This window comes from Silurus aristotelis (assembly GCF_946808225.1).
Source record: "Silurus aristotelis genome assembly, chromosome: 25".
Taxonomy (NCBI): domain Eukaryota; kingdom Metazoa; phylum Chordata; class Actinopteri; order Siluriformes; family Siluridae; genus Silurus; species Silurus aristotelis.
This window is the reverse complement of record NC_139598.1, coordinates 12,966,874-12,992,145: the sequence shown is the minus strand read 5'-3', so window position 1 is coordinate 12,992,145 and position 25,272 is coordinate 12,966,874. Positions and strand designations below refer to the sequence as shown.

Below are 25,272 nucleotides of genomic sequence, written 5' to 3'. Positions count from 1 at the left end.
ACTATACTGTATATTAGTACATTGTATTATAACATTAATACTGCTGAATTAAACAGTAATGTACTGTTAACCCTGCTGCCAGTAGTCTACTGTGAAATCAAGAAAATACAGTAATGTACTGTAATTTAGTATTCAGTATAATTACAGTAACATACTGTAAAATAGATAACAGTAGGAGAACTGTTAAATGAACAGTAAACTATTGGCAACCCCTGATGCCAGTATTTTACTGTTTTTTACATGACAATAATTTACAGTGTGTTTGTAATTTGGAGTTGCTTCAGCATTGTAGACTTAAAATGAAATTATTACTCAGCACCACTCCATCACCATCCTGACCAGGTTGAGGATGAATTTGTGACAATTATTCTGTATTATTTAATAGTATAATAGTATAATAGTAATCTGGTGAGTGAGAAGGCCACTTCAGGACACTCCAGCATCTTTTCCCCAACCAAGCTTTGGTTGATTTGGAGGTGTGCTTGGGATCATTGTCTTGCTGGAAGATCCAATGATCACCAAGGTTTAATTTGTCAACAGAATGACCTGGTATTTCTGGGAATCCATGATAGGTACACAATCAAGATTGCCAGTTCCTGCCGCAGAAAAACAGCCCCACATCATTATTGACCCACCTCCGTGCTTGACCGTGGGGATGGTATTCTTCTGGCCTTTTGCATGCCAGACATTCCACTAGTCCATATGTGCAAAAAGTTCCAGTTTGGTTTCATCAGTCCAGAGAACTGTCTCCCAGAACTATGTAGTTTTATCCAAATTCCTCCTGGCATATTCTAGTCGACTCCTAATGTTCCTTGAGGTCAAGAGTGGAGTGCGTCTTGGGGTCCAGCCATGAAGTCCTTGATTATTCAGTGCACGTCTTATAGTTGCCACTGAAGCACTTGTACCAGCCTTAATCATGTCATCATGTAGCTGTCTTGCAGTCACACAGGGGTTTTTCTTAGCTGTCCTGACTAAGTTGCTAAGGGCCCTTGATGAAATTGTGAGCTTTCTTCCATGGCCAGGCAGGTTTGCAGCTGTTCCATAAGTTTTAAACCTACTTATAATGCTCTTAATGGTGTCTCTTGGAATGTTAAATCTTTTGAAAATCTTCTTATACCCAAGGCCCGTCAGATGTAATAAAACAATCTTCTCTCTCAGCTTTTGTGGAAGCTCTTTTGTTTCCCATGATTGCAACTCACCTTGAACACCTTCATGGTCGGGGTTTATATATGCATCACAGCTGAAGAAAATTAAGGATCGTTATAGAGTTCCCAAAGGCTTAATGATGTTTCAGCTCCATTTCAGGCCATAAAAACTGTCAGAAAGCTTTAAAAACAACAATATTATATAGGGGTTAAATAATTGTGACATGGCGATCTTAACAAAATATACTGTTACACACAAATACTACACCATACATTTTCTGTGTTGATTTTATGTATCACTAAACTCATTAAGAAGCCATCCAAAGCAGAATCCTGCACTTTAAAAATATTTTTATTTATGAATCCTTAAAACTCTTTAGGGGTTGAATATTTCTGATTGCAAGTGTACATGCTGTACCTGTACTTTGCAATTACAATAAGGTTGTATCTATCTAAATGTGTTCAAACCAACGTACATCATAATTCTCCAAAAAAAGGAATTAATCATATGCAGAAATATGTAACCTTATATTTATTCATGTATTACTTTTTTTTTTTAATGGGATGTTACTTTTAAAGACTAAAGTGAACTGTTGAGCATGTGCCACATCAAAAACAATCAAAAACAATATATATATATATATATATATATATATATATATATATATATATATATATATATATATATATATATATACAGTACAGACCAAAAGTTTGGACACACCTGCTCATTTATTCACCCTATGAAAATTGTAGATTCACACTGAAGGCATCAAAACTATGAATTAACCCATGTGGAATTATATACATAACAAAAAAGTGAACTGAAAATATGTCATATTGTAGGTTCTTCAAAGTAGCCATCAAGAGAATGCCAAGAGTGTGTAAAGCAGTAATCTAAGCAAAAGGTGGCTACTTTGAAGAACCTACAATATGACATTTTTCAGTTGTTTCACACTTTTTTGTTATGTATATAATTCCATATATAATTCCACATGTGTTAATTCATAGTTTTGATGCCTTCAGTGTGAATCTACAATTTTCATAGTCATGAAAATAAAGAAAACTCTTTGAATGAGAAGGTGTGTCTTTTGGTCTGTACTGTATATATATATATATATATATATATATATATATATATATATATATATATATATATATATATATATATATATATATATATATATATATATATATATATATATATATTAACATTAATTTCAAGTAACAATATTCACTGCATATATTAAGGAATGAATAATATTTTAATACTATGCGAATAAAATCTTCAGAGAGAACTAAAGGCATGATTAATAGTTTTGATCTAAAGCCACTGCACAGGGTAAAGCAAGCCCTTATTTTTATTCTCAAATGGTGAATAAAATTTGCCTAATCCTATAAATCTAGATACTGTGCATATAAAAACTTTGGGTTCATCTTTTTCTTATTCTTGCTAAGCAGCTACACTAATATTTTTATATTGTATTACATTATATTATATTATATTATATTGTACATCAGTAGTAAATACATCATCATCATCAGACTCAACATCGTCAGTTTGTCTTTGTATTCCTCTTTCATTCGACTGGATATTCTCCAAATTCCTATCTGTCTTCTGCTTCAAATCCCACATCCCGACTGAATGGCATGCTTTGTTTTCAGCCAGCATTTCTTCGATTTTCGTCAGGAGTTCAGCGACCTGCGTGCTACTCCTCTGGTGCTTGTTGCTGAGAATATAAAACCTGTTTCCACATTGCTCAAGAATCCACTTTAGTGCCTCACCTTCACTCTCGATGTACAACTCAATGCTCCTGTCTCCCAACCAATCCCCACAAGTGAACAAAACCATGGTCTGGTCCCAGACTGTGTCTCCGAAAAGGTTCAAGTGATCCTTTACAGATCTTTTCTCTTCTTCTTGAAAAGAACAGTCTAGGCGGATGACCAGTAAAAAGCTGACTGGGCCTGGAGGGGTCAGGAAGACACTCTGTAGAATTTCCTGTTTGGTAAATTGTGGTGTTTCTTCTATTGGAAGACGTTTCCACCATCCTGGTGTGTCTATCACAGTTAGTAATCTTCCTTCTACATATTCTTTTTTCTTTACGCACCGGGAAGTTCTTTTGATTCCAAAATCTGTTGCGCCTAGAATGGTATTGCTTGCTGATGTTTTACCGGCTTCACCGTACCCCAGCAAAACGAGGCTGAGCTCAGTCAGATATTGTCCAGCACCTACCAGAACAGAATGATATGGACTAATCAGGAAACATACATGATCTACACTAGGGATGGAAGCAAATATAAATATGAATGCAGCAAATTAAACAGATTTTCTAAGCAGGTACAAATGCCAGGGGGGGAAAAGAAACTAAGGGAAACTAGAATTGTGCATCTGGGACACAGCAAAAATGTTTTTTTTATGTTTTTAATACAAATGCAGGCATAAAAAATGCATTGTCATCCTTAGTACCGATTCCACTGCTTTAAAATAGACTATTGATTTGTTAATATTTTGGGAATTAAAACCGAGCAAACTCATTAGAATATATCACAGGCAAGTGTGAACAACAATTCACTGCATGAACATCATAAACAGTCCCATGGGTTTTTCTAATCCATTGTTGACCATAGTAATCATTCCACCTCTATTTAGTCTTCCCAGGAAATTCAGGAACATGTTGGTAAGATTTGTATGTTATTAAAAAACTATCTAACCTATAAAACAAATCCTCCACTTTTAGGCCATGCCCACTTTTTCCCCCCCCTAACTCAAATATTTGCCATATATCAAATTTGCCTTATCTTTTAATATTTGCATACACATGAATCACAAACATACCTTTCACTGAGCTTATCGTCCTTCTATGTTTCGCCTTCACTTTTATCTTGGATTTTTTTTCTATTAATCTCCATTTCCGCCTCACTTCCTTAGAAGTCCTTGGGTGCATTTCATAATACCGGCCTTGATTTTCTGCCACCATCTCCTCGACCTTCTTAAACAGCTCTGTGACCTGACCGCCTTCGAGCAAATTCTTGTTATTGAGAACGTGATACCGGTTTCTACATTTTGCCGCGAGCAACTTTAAGTCGTTCCCTTCACCCTCAATGTACTGCTCAACCGTCAGGTCACAAAGCAAATCTCCATGAGTGAAGAGAAGGATAGTGTGGTTCCAAGCTTGTTCGCCAAGTAAGCCCACGTGTTCTTCTAATGATTTCATCTCTTCGTTTCTGAATTTCATATCTAAGCGCAGAGTCAAGAGTAATGCATGTGGTCCTGGTGGACACAGACAAGTGCTGCGTAATATTTCTTGCTTGTCCAGTTCTGCTGTATCTCTTGCTTCGAGAGTCTTCCACCATCCTGGGGTGTCCAGGACAGTGATAACTTTTCCAGCAACCTCACTCTGAGTTTTTACACATTGTGAAGTTCTCTTCAAGATAATGTTCTCTCTTCCAAATATATTATTCCTGACAGAACTTTTTCCAGATCTCCGAAAGCCCAACAATACTATTCTAATGTTGGACAGAGAGCAGTCCTGGCCTGGTAGACAAAAAAAGTAATATATAATAAGCTATTTTAGAAATATTACCTAAAAAAAAAAATGCAGATTTTTTAGATTCTTACCTTCATGCAAATTTCTATGTTCCTGTACCATTTTCCTGCTCTTCTCCGCTTTCTCCTCTGCCACCCTCCTTATATCTTTGACATCGCACAAACACTTTTGATCCATTTTATAACATGAGCCGCCATTTCCAGCCACCATATCCTCAATCATCTCAAGCAGCTCCTTCACCTGAGTACCATTGTATCGATCAATGTTCAAAATGTGATAGCGGTTCCCACATTTTCCAACAAGCCACCGCAGAAAGGTTTCTCCTTCACTGCTGACGTGCTGCTCAACTGCTTGATCCTGAAGACGATCACCGTAAGTAAAAACAACTACTGCGTGCTTCCAGACGTCCTTCCCAAGAAGCTCCATGTGTTGCTGCGCTGCTCTTTTGTTTTTGTCGGTGTATGATGCATCCACACGGATGACCAGAAGAACAGCATGGGGTCCTGGTTGACAATGAGCCACGCTTAACACCAGCTCCTGTTTTTGAAACTCAGGAGTCTCATGCAGAAGAAAGTTCTTCCACCAGCCAGGACTGTCAACTAAAGTGACCAGTCTTCCAGCTGCGACTCCACGGATCCTTGTGCACTGAGCTGTACTCTTTGGGGATGAGGTCTCTCTGCACAAAATCATGTTTGCCAAAGAGGTTTTTCCGGCTCCTTTATTCCCAAGCAGCACAATCCTGAACTCAGAGATAAACTGCACACCTGATGGAGCAGAAGATGAAATCATTTTAACCTCGTATTAATATTCAGAGCTTTTTCAAATATTCAGACCGCCAACCTACAGAATAAAGTTAACAAAGTACAGTTTCCTTCCTTAGTCTGCATATTCTATCCCTAATTCCCTAAAAACAGCTTGTAGGTAAGTGCTTGTATATAAAGGCTTCAGGCTATAAAAAAAGCACTGGTTTAGAAATTTGTATTTATATGAAGAAAGTGAGAAGTGGTAGCTCAGAGTTTAAGGCTCTGGGTTAGTGATCATAAGGTTGGGGGGGGTTAAGCCTCAGTAACATCAAGCTGCCACTTTTGGGCCCTTTAGCAAGGCCCTTAACCCTCTAGGGGTGCTGTATCATGGCTGAGGATGGTTCCATGATGTTACAAGTGAAACTCTGCTATAATGTACATATATGTAAAAAGCACCTTTACTTTTTACATACATTGATTGTAGACATTCTTATGATTATTTTTTGGTTAAATATTTTTTGAATATTGTAATGCAATCATTTCACAGGATCAATAAAGTATATCTAAGTCTAAGTCTAAGAGTGACATACAAAAATGCTTTGAAAACTCGACCACTAAATACATTTTGGTTCATTAGTACACAGACTAAGAATATAGATAGCCTGTTTGAATACTTTTGGACTTTCAGTAAACTGGACTTGGACTTAATTTACTAACTCTAAAAAGTCTCTTCAGAGAAGCATCATAGATTCTAATATAGAACTGTGCCTCAAACCTAAAATTCCAGTAGGTTGTATTTTTAAAGCTTATAAAGAGTCCTTGAGCCAACTACAAAAACATACAAAAATAACTGCAAGACACTTACCAAACTGAGGACTTGAACCAAATGAAGCCATTGCTCATACTTCGTCGTTATTCTCACTTATCCTGAGCATGCAGTTGAATATTCAATATTATTCAAATATAAAACAAATAAAAAACTTTTAAATACCTTGTTACAGCGAAGCAATATACGTGAATGCAATCATTTTAAATAAAAATCATAGAAAGGGATTATTTTGGGGGATTTTTCCAGTTACCCTTACTACTCAAGGATACATTAGGAAGTGAAGTAAAGCATGTATGCTTTCTGTACACAAACCACCTGAACCAGCAGGTTAGGTGATAAGATTTTTTTTTGCACATGCTCAGTAGGAAACTTTTATTTACCTAAACAGTTTTTTTGTTTAATGTTCAGCAAGGTCAATGCAAACAAGGCCCTTCAGCCATCACATAAAACATAATGAGTGTTTTGCTTGATAACCTTCAGCCCTCGTCCTCTGCTTGTCCTTTATGTTTTTTGTATGTTGGCAAAATAAATGAATGTTTTTAGCCTTGGTAAATGATGAAATGGCAGTGTTGTTGTTTTTTGTTTGTTTGATGCATTATTACGTGTAGTTATATACGTTCGCTGTTCAATATGATAAGAACACCTGTGCGCTTGCTTATTCATGCAACTATCCAATCATCCAATAATGCTGCACCAGCGCAATGCATTAAATCAGGTCAATTAGCGTCAAGAGCTTCAGTGACTTTGACTTTGTCATGGTGGTTGGTGCCAGTAGGTCTGGTTTGAGCAGTTTAGAAACAGCTGATCTAGGATTTTATCACAAATGCCAATCTGTGGGTGAAAATACCTTCCTGCTGAGGTTAAATGAGAATTGCTGGATTGTTTTAAATAGCTAGGAAACATCATTTACCACCATAGTGAGCAGAAAAGCATCTTGGAATGTCAGACCTGTTTCAGTAAGCCATTTATTGTTCAGCATAGGACTAGTTGAGGGAATTATGTCTCAATCAGGTTGTGTCTTAGATCTCCACCTCTGTTGAGAGAGGGATTTTACACCTAGACATAGATGGCCTCCTCTCTCAAACCATCTATCTTTTTTGTCAAAAAATGGTACCTTTCCGTCCTCAAAAGTGTGCTTCAGATGCAAGTACATGGCGGATTTTGGTCCTGAGGAGTTGCCTCTGCTCTGTTGGTACATCCTGCTATGTAGTGGTTATTTTGTCTCTCCAATGTAGAGCTCTGAACACTCTTTACTGCACTGGACTGAGTAAACTGTACATTTTAATGGCATGAAAAAACAACAAAATAACCTAATCATCGCTAAAAAAGGCTTTACCATATTACAGGTGCATCTTAATTAATTAGAACATCATTGATTTATTTTAGTAATTCAATACAAAAACAAGTGAAACTTGTATATTACATAGATTCATCACACACAGACTGATATATTTCAAGTGTTTATTTCTTTTAATTGTGATGATTTTGGCTCACATTTAACAAAAACCCATCAATTCTCTAAAAAAATTAGAAAACTTTATAAGACCAATTAAAAAAACTTTTGTAGTGAATTTGGTAGGGGCTCCTTTTGCGTTAATTACTGCCCTAATTCGGTGTGGCATGGAGGTGAACAGTCTGTGGCACTGCTGAGTATGTGGTATGGAAGCCCAGGGTTCTTTGACAGTGGCCTTCAGCTCATTTGCTCATTTTTCTTTTTGGTTTCTTGTTTCTCATTTTGCTCTTGACAATACACCATAGATTCTTTATGGGGTTCAGGTTCCGAGTTTGCTACCAGTCAAGCACACCAACACCATGGTCATTTAACCAACTTTTGGCAGTGTGGGCAGGTGCCAAATCCTCCTGGAAAATGAAATAAGCATCTCCATAAAGCTGGTCAGCTTAGGAAAGCATGAAGTGCTCTAAAACTTCCTGGTAGACGGCTGTACTGACCTTGGACTTGATAAAAACACAGTGGACCAACACCAGCAGATGAAATGACTCCCCAAACCACCACTGACTGCGCAAACTTTACACTGGACCTCAAGCAACTTGGATTCTGTGCCTCCCCTTTCTTCCTCCAGACTCTGTAACTTTTATTCCAAATGAAAGGCTAAATATTCTTTCCTTTCATCTGAAAAGACAACCTTGGCCCACTGAGCAACAGTCCAGTCCTTTTTGTCCTTTGCCCAGGTAGGACACCTGACGTTGTCTCTGATTCAGGAGTGGCTTGACACAGGGAATGCATCAGTTGTAGCTCATGAATACGTCTGTGTGGTGGCTTGAAGCACTGACTCCAGCTGCAATCCACTCTTTGTGAATCTTTCCCAAATTGTTGAATTGGTTTCATTTCACCTTTTTCTACCACATTTTTTTACTACCATTCAACTTTCCATTAATGTGCTTAGATGCAGTACTCTGTGAACAGCAGCTTCTTTAGCGATTACCTTTTGTGTCTTACCCTCCATGTGGAGGGTGTCAATGATCATCATCTAGGCAACTGTCAAGTCAGCAGTCTTCCCCCATGATTTTGGAGCCTGAACCAGACTGAGACACCATTTAAAGGCTCAACCTTTGCAGGTGTTTGGATTTAATGAGCTGATTAGAGTGTGACACCACGAGTCTCCAATATTTAAGTTTTTCACAATATTCTCATTTTCTCAGATACTGAATGTTGGGTTTTCATTAGCTGTAAGCCATAATCATCAAAATTAAAAAAATTAACACGAAATATATCAGTCTGTGTTGTCATGAATCTATATAATATACGAGTTTCACTTTTTGTATAAAATTACTATAAGAAATAAACTTTTTAATGATATTCTAATTTATTGAGATGCACCTGTATATACTATACAATACTATGGATTGTATTTTCAGTAACAAAAGAAGGGTTGGCTTCACCAGCCAGCAATTAATTGGGAACTTAAATGAGTCATACAGTCTAGCCTCAGTAATAGCTTTTATATTGCAAAGAAAGAATAACCATGCTGAGGACAGGACAGAGGACTTGGACCTTGAGAGAGTTTAGCATGATAATGAGGCAATAATGAAGTAATGCAAATACGGGCTTTCAGTAAAGCACACCATTTTTTTTCCCAACTCCCTGTATAACATTTGTTTTAAGACTCATTCATTCCATGGTAAAGAACAGTGTTTCGAATTATATTATATATATATATATATATATATATGGACTATATGGATAAAAGTTTCTGGGCACCTGAAAATAGATTTCGTATGTGCTTTATAAACATCCAATATTACATTTAGTCCTCATTTGCTGTTAGGAACTGATGTAGAGTGAGGATGCAGCCGGTGTTCCAATTCATCTCAAAGGTGTTCAATAGGCTTGAGGTCAGAGCTCTATAGCAGGCAATTAAAAATCCACTCTAACCCATGTAAACCAGTTCTTCATGGACCCCCGTAACAATTATATGGTAAATTATTTTACCATATAATTTATTCCTCTATTATATACTTATCCATAACATTTCACTGCTGTTTTCGTGGTATGTACAGTATAGTTATATACGTAACGTTTTCTTTGGCATGCCCTTAAGGGAATTAAATGTAGATTGGTGTAAAGCCACATTGTGAGTGTCTCTTGTATAAAACAGCTTATGGTATTAAACTAATAAGACTTGTGTTGTACTAAATAGAACTCATCCTTTTATGTCTTGGGATCTTGCTGCACTTTTATCCCCTCTTTTTGCTGCCTTCAATAAAAATAGATTAATTAGGAAGGGAATTAGCATTTGTTTGACAAATAATGGTATCATATGCATCAGATAAAAGATTGCAATCAGATAAAAGATTGTAATGATGATACAGTATATTTGATTAACAGAGACTTTTGTCATTATTAGCCTGATAGACACTTCTGAAAAGAAAAACACGAGAGTAGCAACTGATTTAAAAACCCTTTTTAATCCCTGGTGGCATTTCTGATCCATTGCATACATCCCACCATGAAAATATGTATAATCAGGAATACAAAATGACGAATAAAGTCACCATGTGATAAGAAATGTCAACAGATAACACTTTTATTGTCCTCGCTTTTTTTTTTCTTTCAAGAAACTTGACATGTCTGGATAAAAATATATCCATTCTTTCCTTTCTTTCTTCTGTACCTTCTTCTTTAAAAATGACGGGACAAACGAACGGTTGCCCGAATTGTCTGCGAAACCAGGATTTAAAACTGGACACAACAGAATACAAAGTAGAAAGGAACAAGAGACAGGAGTTAAATTATAGATTTGAACTCATTCAGTGCTCCATGGATTCATCATCATCATCTTCATCGTTATCCTCATCCTCACTGCACTGAATAAAGTCATCTCCGATGTCGTCAATCGAGGGCCCGGCTTCGTCCCCATCGTCTTCGGCGACTAATTCTCCTCCAAGTTCTTGTAAGAGCTGCTCGGTGTGCTCCAGCATGGGCGTATCCTCACAATGCAGCTTCGTGTAGAGCTGGAACACACACAGAGATTTTATTTTGAATCGATTTTTAATCAGTATGTTCATCACCAGACACCATACTGGCATAGATTCTGGAAGTCTATGGAATCCTAATGTTCATCAAGTGTTCTTCCCAAGATATTTCATCAGTTGGTGCTTTGAAAGGACACTCTAAATATCTTCAATAGAGGTACAACTAGGTTGAAATCTGGTCACCGTCAACCCACCGCTTCAGGTTTACATTATTTTCATCTACATCAGAGTATCGTGAGCTGTTGTGGCCAGTATATGGGGGTTTGTCAACCAGGAACTTCTATCAGGACGAAAGCGTATCATCAGGGCCTGAAGTAGGGACCTGCACGGGTACGGATTTTATTTAGTTCTGCCCTCTCCTGTAGAAAAACTTATTTTCCTTCTGCCCACAAAAGCCTGAAGGTAAAAAAAAGTAGTTTTATTTTTAATGCACTGAATGCTTCTTCTCACTACTCGGCTTTTTTTTGTTTCATGTGCTTCCCCATTTGAATATGAATTTAAAAAAATTTAATATTTGTTATAATATTTGTTGTTAGTAATTTCTAAAAAATAAAACCACACACACACACACACACACACACACACACACACACACACACACACACACACACACACATTCATTCGCAACCCGAACACACGAGTATTTTACCGCCCGCACCCACATTCACCCATCAAATCTTGGCCTGAGCCACACACAGTTTGCGTCGTGCGTTCTGCTTCAGGCTGAACACATTTTGAGAGCGTTCTAGTACTGGTTTCTCTGTATTGTTATATTGTTTGTACTAAAAAAAAAAAACTAATTTACTTATAAAAAAAAGTAACTCAGGACTTATATGACTCCTGAATTCTTATTAACACCAACCACTGTTCTTCTGACTGTTAGGGTGCAAGGAAGACATGTTTTCAGACTGTTGTACATTCTGGCACAGTAGGTGGTGGAATGAACTTCCACTTGATGTCAGAACAGCTGACTTCTGAAGACCTAACTCCGATCAGGCATAACATTACAACATTATGAGCATGAACAACTCTGATTATCTCTTCATCATGGCACCTGTTTGTGCGTGGAATATATTAGGCAGCAAGTGAACATTTTCTCCACAAAGTTAATGTGTTAGAAGCAGGAAAAATGGGCGAGCGTAGGGAATTGAGGCGAGTTTAACGAGGGCCAAATTGTGACCTCTAGACGACTGGTCAGAGCATCTCCAAAACTGTAGCTCTTGTGTTGTGTTTCTGGTATGCAGTGGTCAGTATCTATCAAAAGTGCTCCAAGGAAGGAACAGCAGTGAACCAGGAACAGGGTCATGGGCAGCCAAGGCTCATTGATGGTGAGCGAAGGCCTGTGTGTCCAACAGATGAGCTAATGTAGCCCAAAGTTTTAGATTGAAGGTATTAAACCAAACGAACCCCAATAAACCAGCATCGGAATTGCTACGTCTACAAGTGCCATAAATGAAAATTAATGAATGAATAACCACTTAATTGAACTTTCAATTAAAACAGAGATTTGTGGCATGAGATCTGGATGGCGGTAATTTAATAAAGAGTACCACCACTAACCAAATCAGAGTCACGCACCGTTGAAAAGCCCCCTACCAAGAGGCGTATGCAAGTATTATGCATAGATAGACCATGATTGATAAAAAGTAAAAAAAAAACGTTTTTGCTAACAAGTTCACTGGCTCTGCATGTTTAGATTTTTGTTACATTCAATGCTTTTGGCACAAATATAATTCCATATGTCCCTTTGCTCACACACATTTCACAGCACTAATGAATTTGGTTCCACATCAAGTCGCTGCCAAAATAAAGGGTATGCCGATTTTCCCTAGTGTGTCCTCTTAGAGCGTTTTTTGTTGAGATGGTAAAGAAACATAATTAACAAGTACAAAAATAATTAAGGGGTGACAGAATAAGAAATTCAGCACACACAAAAAAAATAAATACTCAAAACAGAACATTTCACAACAATCTGATGCACAGCAAAACTGGCTAAAAGAGTTACGACCAATTAGCCTTTAAGATCAAACACATGATTTAAACAGTCCAGTGATGAATGGGAGTGCCATACTGCAGAGTAATAAAACGATCATAAAGACACTCTCCGCTGATCAATCATAAGCAACTGCAGACATCGAGGCAACAGTCGCAGCGTCTCTCATTAGAAAGATTAAATAATGGATAAGGCTTCGAGTTTGCCAGAATGGAGCTACACTGAACACCCAGGTCATCGCTCAAACTCATACACACACACACACACCTGGTCAGAAGTAAAAACTCATCTGCTGTTCTTGCTCATCTGCCTTACTGCATGTTCCAAGGTGCTTTTCTGCTCACAATGGTTCTACTGAATGGTAATTATATATACAGTAATTCCACACTTTACCGCGGTTCGAATCTGGCGCCCCCCGTTTATCCTGGAATTGCATTTGCCACATTACGAATTTCTTTGCCTGATTTTCCCAGTCTCTCGTGGATAGACCAAAAAACATATAGGGAATAGTTTTAATGGAGTTTTATGTTGGAATAATAAAATGTATTAATAAAAATATAATAATTAATTATAAAATAAAGTTTTGGAACGTAACCACCACGATAAACAGGGAGTACTGTATATACGTATATATATATATATATATATATATATATATATATATAGTAGTTTCTTTTCGGCTTCTCCCGTTAGGGGTCGCCACAGCGGATCCTCCGCACGTTTGATTTGGCACATGTTTTACGCTGGATGCCCTTCCTAACGCAACCCTCCCCAATTTATCCGGGCTTGGGACCGGCACTAAGAGTGGCTGGGGATGGTTCCCTGACCGGGAATCGAACCCGGGTCGCAGCGGTGGGAGCGCTGCATCTTAACCACTAGACCACCAGGGGACCCTATATATATATATATATATATATAAAAATAACAGATATAAGGGACACATTATAAGAGACATTCTTTGTCAACTCTAGACAACAATGTGTGTGAAAATTCCAGGAAATGGTTTCTGAACTGGTCAAAACAGACCATATGACACCAACAAGCTCCCAACAGTTACTAATTTTACAGTCCCCCCCCCCCCCCCCCCCGTAATGTTTAATGTATCTTATCAAATGAAGTCATTGCCTGTTTTTGTCAAAATTTCCATACAAGCTTTAAACTTCTATGTATTATTATTATTATTATTATTATTATTATTATTATTATTATTATTAATCCTCAAAAAACGGCTTCACTCGCTCACACACATGCACATATACACACAAGGCCCTAAGGCCAAAGGAAAATTCGCCGATCATAAAGCCTCATACTGTGCATTTAAATGTGTAATTATCCACAGAGACAGCCAGCCCACGCACAAACACACTCAAGGTTCGGCCGACTTCAAAAAGCTTTTCTCGCACATCTGAACATAAAGGGTTAATTGAATACAGAAAGCAACATTTGCTGACATTTAGTGTTAAATTGAATTAGCAGAGAGAGAGAGAGAGAGAGAGAGAGAGAGAGAGAGAGAGAGAGAGAGAGCGAGAGAGATGAAGACCGAACCAGAGCCAAAAAGATTCATCTAACAAAGAGCAAATATTTTTGTAATGTAAGCAGCTTGAAGCAAATTGCCGAAAAATTAAAGCTAAATGTCTCTTCTGTTAATTCCTCAGCCAGTTTAGCTGTAATAAGTGACTTACTAATGGCTCCTGCAAATATCTCATCTCTTTAAACATGTGGATTTAAACTACAAACAGCTTTGTGTGTCTGTCCCACAAAGATAGGCATATTTCTTATATTTCTCATTTCTCAGGTCCTCATTATGAAAACAGCAAGATTGGAATGGAATGGAATAATATAGAATAGAATAGAATAGAATAGAATAGAATAGAATAGAATAGAATAGAATAGAATAATATGGAATAGAATGGAAAAAAATGAAATAGAATCGAATCGAATCGAATCGAATAATATGGAATGGAATGGAATGCAATAGAATGAAATAGAATAATATAGAATAGAATAGAATAGAATAGACTAGAATAATATGTAATGTAATGTAATGGAATAGAATAGAATAGAATAGAATAGAATAGAATAGAATAGAATAATATGGAATGCAATGCAATAGAATGAAATAGAATAATATAGAATAGAATAGAATAGAATAGAATAGAATAGAATAGAATAGAATAATATGTAATGTAATGTAATAGAATAGAATAGAATAGAATAGAATAGAATAGAATAGAATAGAATAGAATAGAATAGAATAATATGGAATGGAAAGGAAATCAATAGAATGAAATAGAATAATATAGAATAGAATGTTATGTAATGTAATGTAATGGAATAGAATGTAATGTAATGGAATAGAATAGAATAGAATGCAATGGAATGGAATATATGCTCTTTCCCCCTGATGGACTATTTGGCAGGAGATTCTTGATCTAAAGCTGACCGTAATGATCGTAATGTGATAATGCACCATCTCTCCCTTAAAGCTATTCTAAGAAGATTCAGATTGATCCTGTTTTCCTGTTCTTTCCTTTTTTTTTATAAACGCGTGTGTATATGCATTTAAAATGGCAAGAATAGAACATAATTAAATAAGAAAATCAGGTCAAATCATTGAAAATTTATATGATGGAATAAAATTTTTAAATTAAAATTAAATTAAATGAAAATAAATAAAAGCGGAAAAGTTTCTGGCTATTGTTTAAATGTACAAATATGGTAAATCTGCTGTATAACTACTTGCGTTAGTCGAGAGTTCTCACCAGGATAGTAATAAATTATATATATATATAAAAAGGTGTACACAGAGTACAGATGACCTTGGGGTTAGAATGCATGTGTAAATCTGTAGACAATGCTTTAAATCGGACACACTTCATTTAGCCGTTGCTATAGTGGTGATAGCTTACTGTGTCCAATTGAGTAATGGGAGCCTTTGTTCACTTTGCACGCCCTAATTCTCTCTGACAGGAGAAGGTCAGTGAAAGGGCTTGCCGTGGATTTAGAACAAGTGGGTGGAATAGAAAAACAGTGATAAATAAATAAATAAACAAAAACAAATTATCATAATTCCCACATTCTAATCACTCATGAGGCAATTTTTGATTTACGTTTTGCAATTTTCACATCAATTTCATTACATTTATTTTTTTGCAGACATTGATGCCTTTCTAAATATAGGTGATATTAATATAGGGATAGAAATAAGCTAGATAGAGAGAGAGCTTGGTACTTTACAAGTATAATTCTGTCATGTATATAAAGGAGATGATGTTTTGTGTATGCATGCTATCAGAGTGTACACTCTTGGATCTATCTCTACAAGCCGCCTGTAAAATTGTAATTTGTTTTTATTAAAGTTTTATACTTATTTAGTGTCTGGGTTGATTTACATAAGGCATTACAGATTTAGCAAAAGGTGTGTGTGTGTGTGTGTGTGTGTGTGTGTGTGTGTGTGTGTGTGTGTGTGTGTGTGTGTGTGTGTGAGAGAGACAGCGAGTGCTTTCAAAATAAAAGTGGTACAATTTTCAAAGAAGACAGCATTAAATTACATACAAGCGCAGCAGAACAATGTATTAATAGTAATAAACCTGATATATGAATTATATAAAAAAAAAATCTTTTTACAATATATTTGAACGTTTTTGATTTAATAGTTTCTTTTGTACTAGTGTACATCTGCATATCTAAACCATTACTGCATCATTATTATTGTTTACTGTGCTGGGCTGCTGTATGGAAGTGGGGAAAAAAAAGGAAAAAAAAAAATATTATTTAGGTAAAAAATAGAAAGAAAGAAATGAAATGACATTTACAGTCTGTGAAAGAAATAAAACTGTGTGTGAAAAGTTTCTCTGGCAGGATGACACCAAAACTGATCCTTTGGGCCTTGGCATAAAGCGTTACATTTACGCCATCTAGACCGTGAAGCATGGTGGTGGCGGTATCATGTTGTAGGGATGGATTTCGGAAAATGGCTGGGGATTTCTGCTTTTTCTCTTTGTGCCTTTCTCGCTGTATTAGGCATCTTGTTTATATAAAAAGATACTTTATGTCAAGTTCTAGTTTGTAAAAAAAATACATAAACATGTTTGAATTTGTAGCGGCTAAAATTGATCTTAAGACCAATAAAAGGAAATAACATTGATCTGATGGCAGCATTTCACTGAGCTCTTTGAGAACAGCAGGTTTAAACAATTTGTCATAGTTTTGAATGACCGCAAATGCAGCAATGCTGTTTAGTTTGGAGATTAAAATAAGGCTGTATTTTAATCTCCATTAAATACATACATCAAATACATTACTGCTCAGTGAAATTCTTAGAGCACAGGGTCAGCCACAATACAGCACCCCTGGAGCACAGAGGGTTAAGGGCCATGCTCAAGGGCCCAAGCGTGGTCAAGCCGATCAGTAACCCAGAGCCACCACCACGTGCCCATGCTAGGAACATGTTAGCAGTGATACTATTTTCTTTATATCCTAAAAACTCCTTTAGGCATTTTTAATAATAATAATAATAATAATAATAATAATAATAATAACTGATCACACCTGCAAGCCTAAAATAAACATATTTTTGCAGTGTCCGTTTTCCATCCTACTCTCTCTGCTTCGATCAATTAGATTAGATTATGATCAATGACTTGTCCCTGACATGTCTCCTCCCTAAATCACCATGTCCAAGCTTTTATCTCTGACTCTCAGCACCTTCCTTTATCGCATGCTCTTTCACTCCTCTACTGATGGACTACTTGGCAGGAGATGCTTGATCCAAAGCTGACCGTAACGTCATGCACCACATGTACACTGGTGTACAGGAAGTTATTCTAATAACACAGATTTCTCCTGTTCTCCTGGTCTTTCTTTCTTTTTTTAAACGAGTGTGTGCACTTAAACCTTAAGCAGAGTGTGTTTCCTAGAGATGCAGAGAAAATGATAAGACAAGATAAAGATCTTCGTTACTATTATTATTATCATTATTATTATTATTATTACCACTACTACTTTTAATACTGTTTTGATTTATTTGTTCATTTATTAATTTATTGATTTATTTGGTGTTGCCATTGTAAAATGTTGATATAATTATCATCATTTTATAATGTTTATGATCATTTAGACTTTTAAATTGTAAGAATTGTTAATAGGAAAAATGACAGTCTACTTTGAGTAATTAAAGTTGCAGTTTTTTAAGAAAACTTTCTGGATAAAAAAAATAAATAAACGGGGTAAACAGCATGTGCTCGCCTTTAATAAGAACATCTGTACACCTGCACATTAATGAAGTTTTCAAATATGCCAAACGTGGCAGCAATGCAATGCACAAGATCATGCAGATCCATGTGCCAGACTAGCTGGTTCGAGTATTTCGAGTAGAACTTCTCTCCAAGGATTTTCAGATGCAGAAATCTCTAGAGCTTCCACAGAAAAACATTTTCAGCAGTAGATCAACACATCTGGATTCATTCCAGTCAGAAAAAGAAGGAGGAATCTGATGCTAAAGCACAGGTTATCCAAAACAAGGCAGTTGAAGATTGTAAAAACATTACATGGCCGCCTTCTATTGTTCAGTCACTGTGCCCTAAAGCATTACAAAGCCCTAGTCTTGAAATTCTGTTACTGTGCACTGACTGATCATAAAAAAACCTGTGTAAGGGGAATATGGACACTAAGAATACATGTTAAAAAATCCTATATGTATATATTTGCAAGAACTTGCATTAAACGAATTATTTACTATATTATAGTATTTGGAGCAAATTATATTTATACAATTCTGTATTTAATTTGAGCAGTTGAGGGTTAAGGGCTTTTCTCAGGGGCACAGTATTGTCAGCTTTGAAGTTTTATCACAACTTCTCATCAGAAATCCAACATCTTAACCAGTAACCTGAAACCTTAAGAACCCTTATTCAAGAATTTCAAGAAACCTTAGCAATATTCTATAAAGGAAATGCACATTATTTGTAGTGTATATAACATTTAAATGTTTTTCTTCATTATGCAGTCTTATTAATAAACAAAAAATTTATTTTTAAATTTTTATTATTTTTACATTTTTTCTAGCATTTCTAGACTAATGGCCAATATCATTTAGATATTTACATAACCGTTGAGTGTCTCTTCTTATCTTCAGACTTTAACTTCTCACTTGCTGAAAGTCTAACAATAAATGCTACATTTTGTCCAACACATATCACATGCATTATCAGGCCAGTGAAGTTCACAAGAGAAGATTCCAACGTACGGACCTCATCATGCCCACTTGCAGCATGCATGCTACTGGCACATTTCACAACAGTTACGCCGACAAATTTCTCCGTTTGCCCAGAGAGCAAACGAGACATGGAGATGGAGAAAAAGAGACTTCAAAGTCGGTGTCGAGCAGGAGGCAGAAAATCAATGGCGGATAGCAACCGAAGTTGAATTTGAACTGCGCCGGGAGCCACAGACTGTGACGGAGAACAGAGAGAGCAGCGAAAAAAAAACGAGGAAACAGGAAGGGAAGGTACAAAGGCAAGGTGAGACATTGAATCTGTGGGGTGAAAAGAGAACTGGCAAAGAAAAAAAGAAAAAAGAAAAAGAAGACAGAGAGAAAGAAAAACGAAACATCAAATGAATATCACCATACCGCATACATGCTAAACGAAGTGGCATTGTTACCTGCCAAAATGATTACATTATACATTACATTATTATAATTGAAAAGATACGAAAGTATGCCATGAACACTGCTGAGTTCAATATACAATGGAGTTTAAAAGCTTGTAAAAACTTCAGAATGATCTAAATTTCTGCACAAATGCAATCTAATATGACCCCTAGTGTAGCATAGATGATTCTGAATGCTTCCTCTAGCTGTCCTGCACATTGGAGGAACTTTAGCCCATATCTCAGACTAGAAAAACAGCTTTTGATGCTGATGTATACGTGTTTAATTCTAGAGCGTTCACTAGCTTACAGGCACAAGCATATACAATCATCATAATAATCACTTTACTGTATAAGTAACTAAAATCACCATAATTTGACTCATAACCATTAACTGAGTACTGTGACAGTCAAGTGGAGTGCATTAAAAACGTGTGCTGCGCAGCCTGCTGTGGATTAAATCCTACACAGGGATGAAGTACTGCGATAAGATGACATTTTTATGAATGAATAATAATTCCTAGGGGAAAGAGAGAGAGAGAGAAAATTATGTGCATCTGTGCTACGTCTTTACTAGTAATTAAGCAGATGATGTTAATTCTTTGTGCCTTTTTTCTATTATTATTTATCTTCTTTAGTTTGTTACTAAAGTTGTGTGTGGCGGAGAGTACACGGTCAACCGGCAGCATCCTAAGTCACGGATGAAGGCAATATATAATCCTCATCGTGTGAAAATGATATCGTTTAATGAAGTGCTATTATGTAAACTGTGTGTTTGCTAACTTCGTTCTGCGGTGACTCAGTAACAGTACTATACGTTTAAATGGTTGTTTTTAATGTTTGTATATTTCATGTATGCACATATTTAATATTTTAACTTACACACTAATTTTTTAACCAACATTGTCAATACAATGTTGTATTATAATTTATATTGATTTTTTTTATGCATGGTTGTCATCTTGCAATGTGCAATTATCATTAAAAACAATACAAATGTTGATTTACACAAATTAGTTCACATTGCATACAACCCAGTATGAGGGGAAATCCAGCATGCACTCCTCAACAAGCAGCTACTATAAGCTTTATAAAATGTCAAAATCTATGAAATTTTAAGTCAATATGTGGCTTTAGCATTTTTTTTTTACATGCTTTTATACATAAATACCCTGAATTAGGGTTTTATATAGTTATAATAAGCAAAACATCGACCGTAATTTCCGGACTATGAAGCGCACCCATATATAAGCCACACCCACTGAATTTGACTAAGATTTTTATTTTGAACATAAATACGCCGCACCTGTCTATAAGCTGCAGGTGTCTACACTGAAACTAAAGAAAGTCATTGTTCACTGTCTTCCTTCTACCTTTCACTACAATTTCCCTCCAAAGTTTTTCTTTTCACAGTCCGAGTGAGCGTCAGGTCAAACGTTAAAGGAACCTTATCCATATTTATGATGTGGTGCGGCTCAATTCAGTGGGAGCGCATCTGATTTAATATAAAGAGTTTCATTGGTTCACCTGAACCTGTTCGGCAATTTCATTGGTCTAATGTTATGGGGCTCAGTTTTTTTGGCTTGAAGTTTGTGAAACCGGGAAAAATCCAGAAAAAATTCATATATTAGCCGCTTCATTGTTTAAGCCGCGGTGTTCAAAGAGTGGGGAAAAAAGTAGCGGCTTATAGCCTGGAAAATACGGTAATTAAATAAAAAATTTTATCCAGTTAAAGAAAATCCGGAAAAGATTCATCGTCCGCTTAATCGATTATCAAAACAATTGTTAGCAGTTAATTTCATATTAATAATGATGGCTCTGAAACATACACTATAAAATCACTCATATAAAAATATTTCAAAGAAGTATCGCCTCGATATCGACGATACTCGTCTTGATAGCACTCGGTATCGGATTGAAAATAAAATAATTGCCCTCCCTCCCACACACACACACAAAATTACACAAACCATTGCATAACCTTTTGCAAAGTTACCTTTATGTCTTTAATAGACATTGTTCCATTTTATAAGTCATTTTATAAAATTTTTTTATAGTTTTTGAACAAAACCCTTACAACATACAACGTTATGTATAAGATAAGGAAAATCAGGCTTTGTGCACTGAGGAATTCTCATGCTGGAACAGGTTTGGGCCTCAGAGTTCAAGTAAATGGGAATATTGAATGATACACATTCAAAGCCATGTAATACGGTTGTGTGCCTGCAACTCTGAGAAAGAAGCAAACATGGCTGGGAAAGTTTTTTCCATTATTTTTTATTCATGTAGTGTATTTGTCAATCTAATTGAACAATTATATGATCAAAACTATGAGAAAAATCAATAAGAACAGAAGCAACTTAGGTGCACATACCACAAATTTTGTTGTTACACTAATATCTTATTTCTGGTAAAAAGTTAACTGAACCCTTGCTTACTTTGCAAAGACTTTTGCCATTTAGTCTTCTTTCTGAAGGTCATGAGTTCTAAGTCAATTCTAGTTTGCACTGCTGGATGACTAACAATGCTTTGGCACACTATTAAAGTTGCTCTATTATTTTATTTTTTTTTCATCAAAACAAATGAAGGATGCCTTCCAGAGGAGTCGTAGGTCACTTAAAAAACGGTTGGAGTCTAGAGTCTAGAAATGGACATAGAAACACTATGTATGTGCCAGTGATTCATTGTATATGGCTCAAGGATAAGAAAGGAGCAAATCCTCCTTTAGAAAGACAGACGAGGTGAAACAGAGTGACGGAGCGAAGGACGGAGCATGACTGATCGTACAGGCGTAGGAAGTGAGGCAATCGAAGAAACAGAAAGGGGAGGAGGGGTGGGGGGTGGATATGTGAAAGACGAAGAGTGCACATGGTGTCTTCACAGGGAGCTGAACTCCAATAACATCAAAAGGCCATTACAGGAATTGAAAAGACGGAGAACAAGAGGAAGAAAATAAACTAGGCTTTCACTTTATATACCTCTCCCTAGAAACTCTCATTGCTTTTCTCCATCACCCCAACTTTTGATTTTCATTACCCATGTCTGTGTCTCTCGACTGCCAGCGGCGCGAGAGACATTTCACCACGGTGTGAAAACAAAGGAATCGAAAGAAGGCCAAGAAAAGTGCGTTAAAAAAATAAAAATAATAATAACACTACAAAGTGCAAATATCAGCTGAATAAAAAGAAAAAAAAAAGATGACCTCAGATGTTTTCGTCTGTGTGATTACCTTTTTTGCTTTTGTAAGGTAGATTCTGGAGGATTTTTTCAAGCTATCAGAGTCTTCTGTACTTCCAGGCTTGTCCAGCTGCAGATAATACAACCATCCTAACAAATACCACACCTGAAGAATGAAGAACCATAAAAAAAGAAAGTTATACAACGGTTTATAACCAAAATAATCCAAATTATTATCTCTTTAGCATGGTGTATTCAAATATGTGAATGTGTATAAGAACATGTACATTGTTGCTATAGCAACAGCTCATTTACAAGGACGTATGATGGCTAAGGCACATAATCTATGGCTATTAATAAACAAAATGTTTTTTCTATAAGGATATATTCAATAATTATAAATGGAGTCTCCAGTTGCAGCATTTTATAACTTCGCCATAGGGCACAGGGAGAAAAAAGGTGAAAAAATGTAAACAAATATCAGGAAGCATGTTGTTCATTAAAATAAAAAAAATAAATAAATAAATAAATAAAAAAAAAAGCAACATCACACTGGCACACTCGAATGATCTGAATAAAATAAAAGTAAAGCAAATTTAATGTTAAGTTTTGATTATTTTCAGAGACTAACAGTGGGTGGATTCTTTCCGGCTTGAACATTGATGGAATGCTTTTGAGCTTCAATTTGTCTTCATTAGGGAAAACTATGTATAGACAAATTTAAACAAAACAGAGACATACATTCTTCAACCATGCATCCATCCATCCAACCATCCATCCATCCAACCATCCATCAATTATATCATCAATCAATTAATACACCTGTACATCAATTAATTTATCCTTCCAATCATCCATCAAACTATTCAATCACCCATCCATCACCTAAACCATCCATCCATCCATCCATCACCTGAATCATGTACCCATCGTACAATTCATCCATCATATAATTAACTGATTAATCCATCAATCTGTCCATCAATTAATCCAACCATCCCTTAAATAATTCAATCATCCATCCATCCATCCATCTATCCATCCATCCATCCATCCATCCATCCATCCATCCATCCATCCAGCCATCAATCAATGAAATAATTAACTCATCCATCCATCAAAACATCTCACGGATCAATTAAATGATCAATTAATGATGAACCATTCACCCATCTATTCATCAATTAAAGCAACCATTTTCTTAGATTTTTAGGATGAGGTTTTCATGTCTCAATTTAACCCAAATTTTGGTAGCAATTGTTCGGTGTAATGTACAGTGGATATTTAGTTTTAAATCTTTTGTTTTTTACACACCATTTAAGCAGAATTTATTTATTTGGAATTGACTTGGTGATGTAAAGGTACATGAAAACAGTTAAGAACACACAAAACCATTAAACATAATAGAGAAAACAACAGTAGAGTAAAGAATATTGCTGATTTATGAGTGATGTCTTCCAGTGCTGGATCGCAGAGTGCGGTGATTCTGATTTTACATATTGTACATATTGCATATACGTAGTGATACACCAAGCAAGATCAATCACTAGGCCTAGAAGATAACTTTTCTTGACAAGAACACTAACTCATTTGTGCAGCAAAACAGGAGGGAAACGGGGTGCTGGAGGAGGGGGATTGCTCCACAGATAACCGACACTTGTAACAACGATTTAGTGCAGCAAGCAGTGAGCAATTCATCAATTTCCATTAAGACACACTAGATGCAAATCTCTCAACATCAGCATCATATCACTAAAGAGATATTTTTCAGACTCTGACTTGTGTTTTCAATTTCTGACATGTTTACGCTGCACATATTTGCTGAAATTTGATACATACTGCATTATTTCCACACAGAGAATAACTTAAACTGCATGTGTGTTCCTTGTACAATGCCTCATGGCGCAGGTCCACACATTATGTTATACCTCACATTTGGATACCTAAATACCTCACAACACAGTTGGACACCCGTATACCTCACAACAAATTTGGACACTCGTATACCTAACACAGTTGGACACTCATATACGTACATCCCAACACAGTTAGACACTAAAATACCTGACAACGAATTTAGACACTCGTATACCTAACACAGTCGGACACTCATATACGTACATCTCAACACAGTTGGACAGGGAAATACCTTGTTATGCATTTAGACACTTAAATACCTCACAACGCATTTGGACACTGATATATGTCTCAACAGTGTTAGACACTAAAATACCTGACAACGAATTTGGACACCCGTATACCTAACACAGTTGGACACTCAAATACCTCACAACGAATTTGGACACTCGTATACCTAACACAGTTGGACACTCAGATACCTCACAACGAATTTGGACACTCGTATACCTAACACAGATGGACACTCATATACGTACATCTCAACACAGTTAGACACTCAAACACCTCACAAAGAATTTGGACACTCGTATACCTAACACAGTTGGACACTCATATACGTACATCTGAACACAGTTGGACAGGGAAATACCTTGTAATGCATTTAGATGCTTAAATACCTCACAACGCATTTGGACACTGATATACGTTTCAATAGTGTTGGACACTGAAATACCTCACAACGAATTTGGACACTCGTATACATAACAGTGTTGGACACTCATACACGTCAACACATTTGGACACTCATACGTCTTAGCGCAGTTGGACATTG

General features: G+C 36.4%; 2 protein-coding genes across 2 annotated transcripts in view; both read right to left on the bottom strand.

The window, feature by feature from the left end:
* Nucleotides 1-2,380: 2,380 nt before the first annotated feature.
* LOC310720037 (GTPase IMAP family member 8) lies at nt 2,381-7,021 on the bottom strand. Its single transcript, XM_083530337.1, has 4 exons — nt 6,302-7,021; nt 4,765-5,457; nt 3,982-4,680; nt 2,381-3,374 (listed from the first exon to the last, which is right to left on the bottom strand). The coding sequence occupies exons 1-4, from the start codon at nt 6,330-6,332 to the stop codon at nt 2,641-2,643; spliced, it is 2,157 nt and encodes a 718-aa protein (XP_083386463.1). The 5' UTR covers nt 6,333-7,021; the 3' UTR covers nt 2,381-2,640.
* A 3,152-nt stretch (nt 7,022-10,173) lies between these two features.
* Nucleotides 10,174-25,272, bottom strand: part of LOC310719836 (uncharacterized protein) — an 81,015-nt gene continuing 65,916 nt past the window's right edge. Inside the window, exons 10-11 of the mRNA XM_083529996.1 lie at nt 22,633-22,746; nt 10,174-10,738 (exon numbers count right to left, since the gene is read on the bottom strand). Coding sequence (XP_083386122.1) covers nt 10,535-10,738; nt 22,633-22,746 — 318 coding nt within the window. The 3' untranslated portion in view covers nt 10,174-10,534. The remainder of the gene's footprint in view (nt 10,739-22,632; nt 22,747-25,272) is intronic.

Bases quoted from the DNA above. Each gene is read 5' to 3' on its own strand.
- LOC310720037 (XM_083530337.1), bottom strand. From the start codon at position 6,332: ATGGCTTCATTTGGTTCAAGTCCTCAGTTTG. The intron at 5,458-6,301 runs GTAAGTGTCTTG...CTGCTCCATCAG, and splicing joins TGGTTCAAGTCCTCAGTTTG to GTGTGCAGTTTATCTCTGAG. The intron at 4,681-4,764 runs GTAAGAATCTAA...TTTGTCTACCAG, and splicing joins ACATAGAAATTTGCATGAAG to GCCAGGACTGCTCTCTGTCC.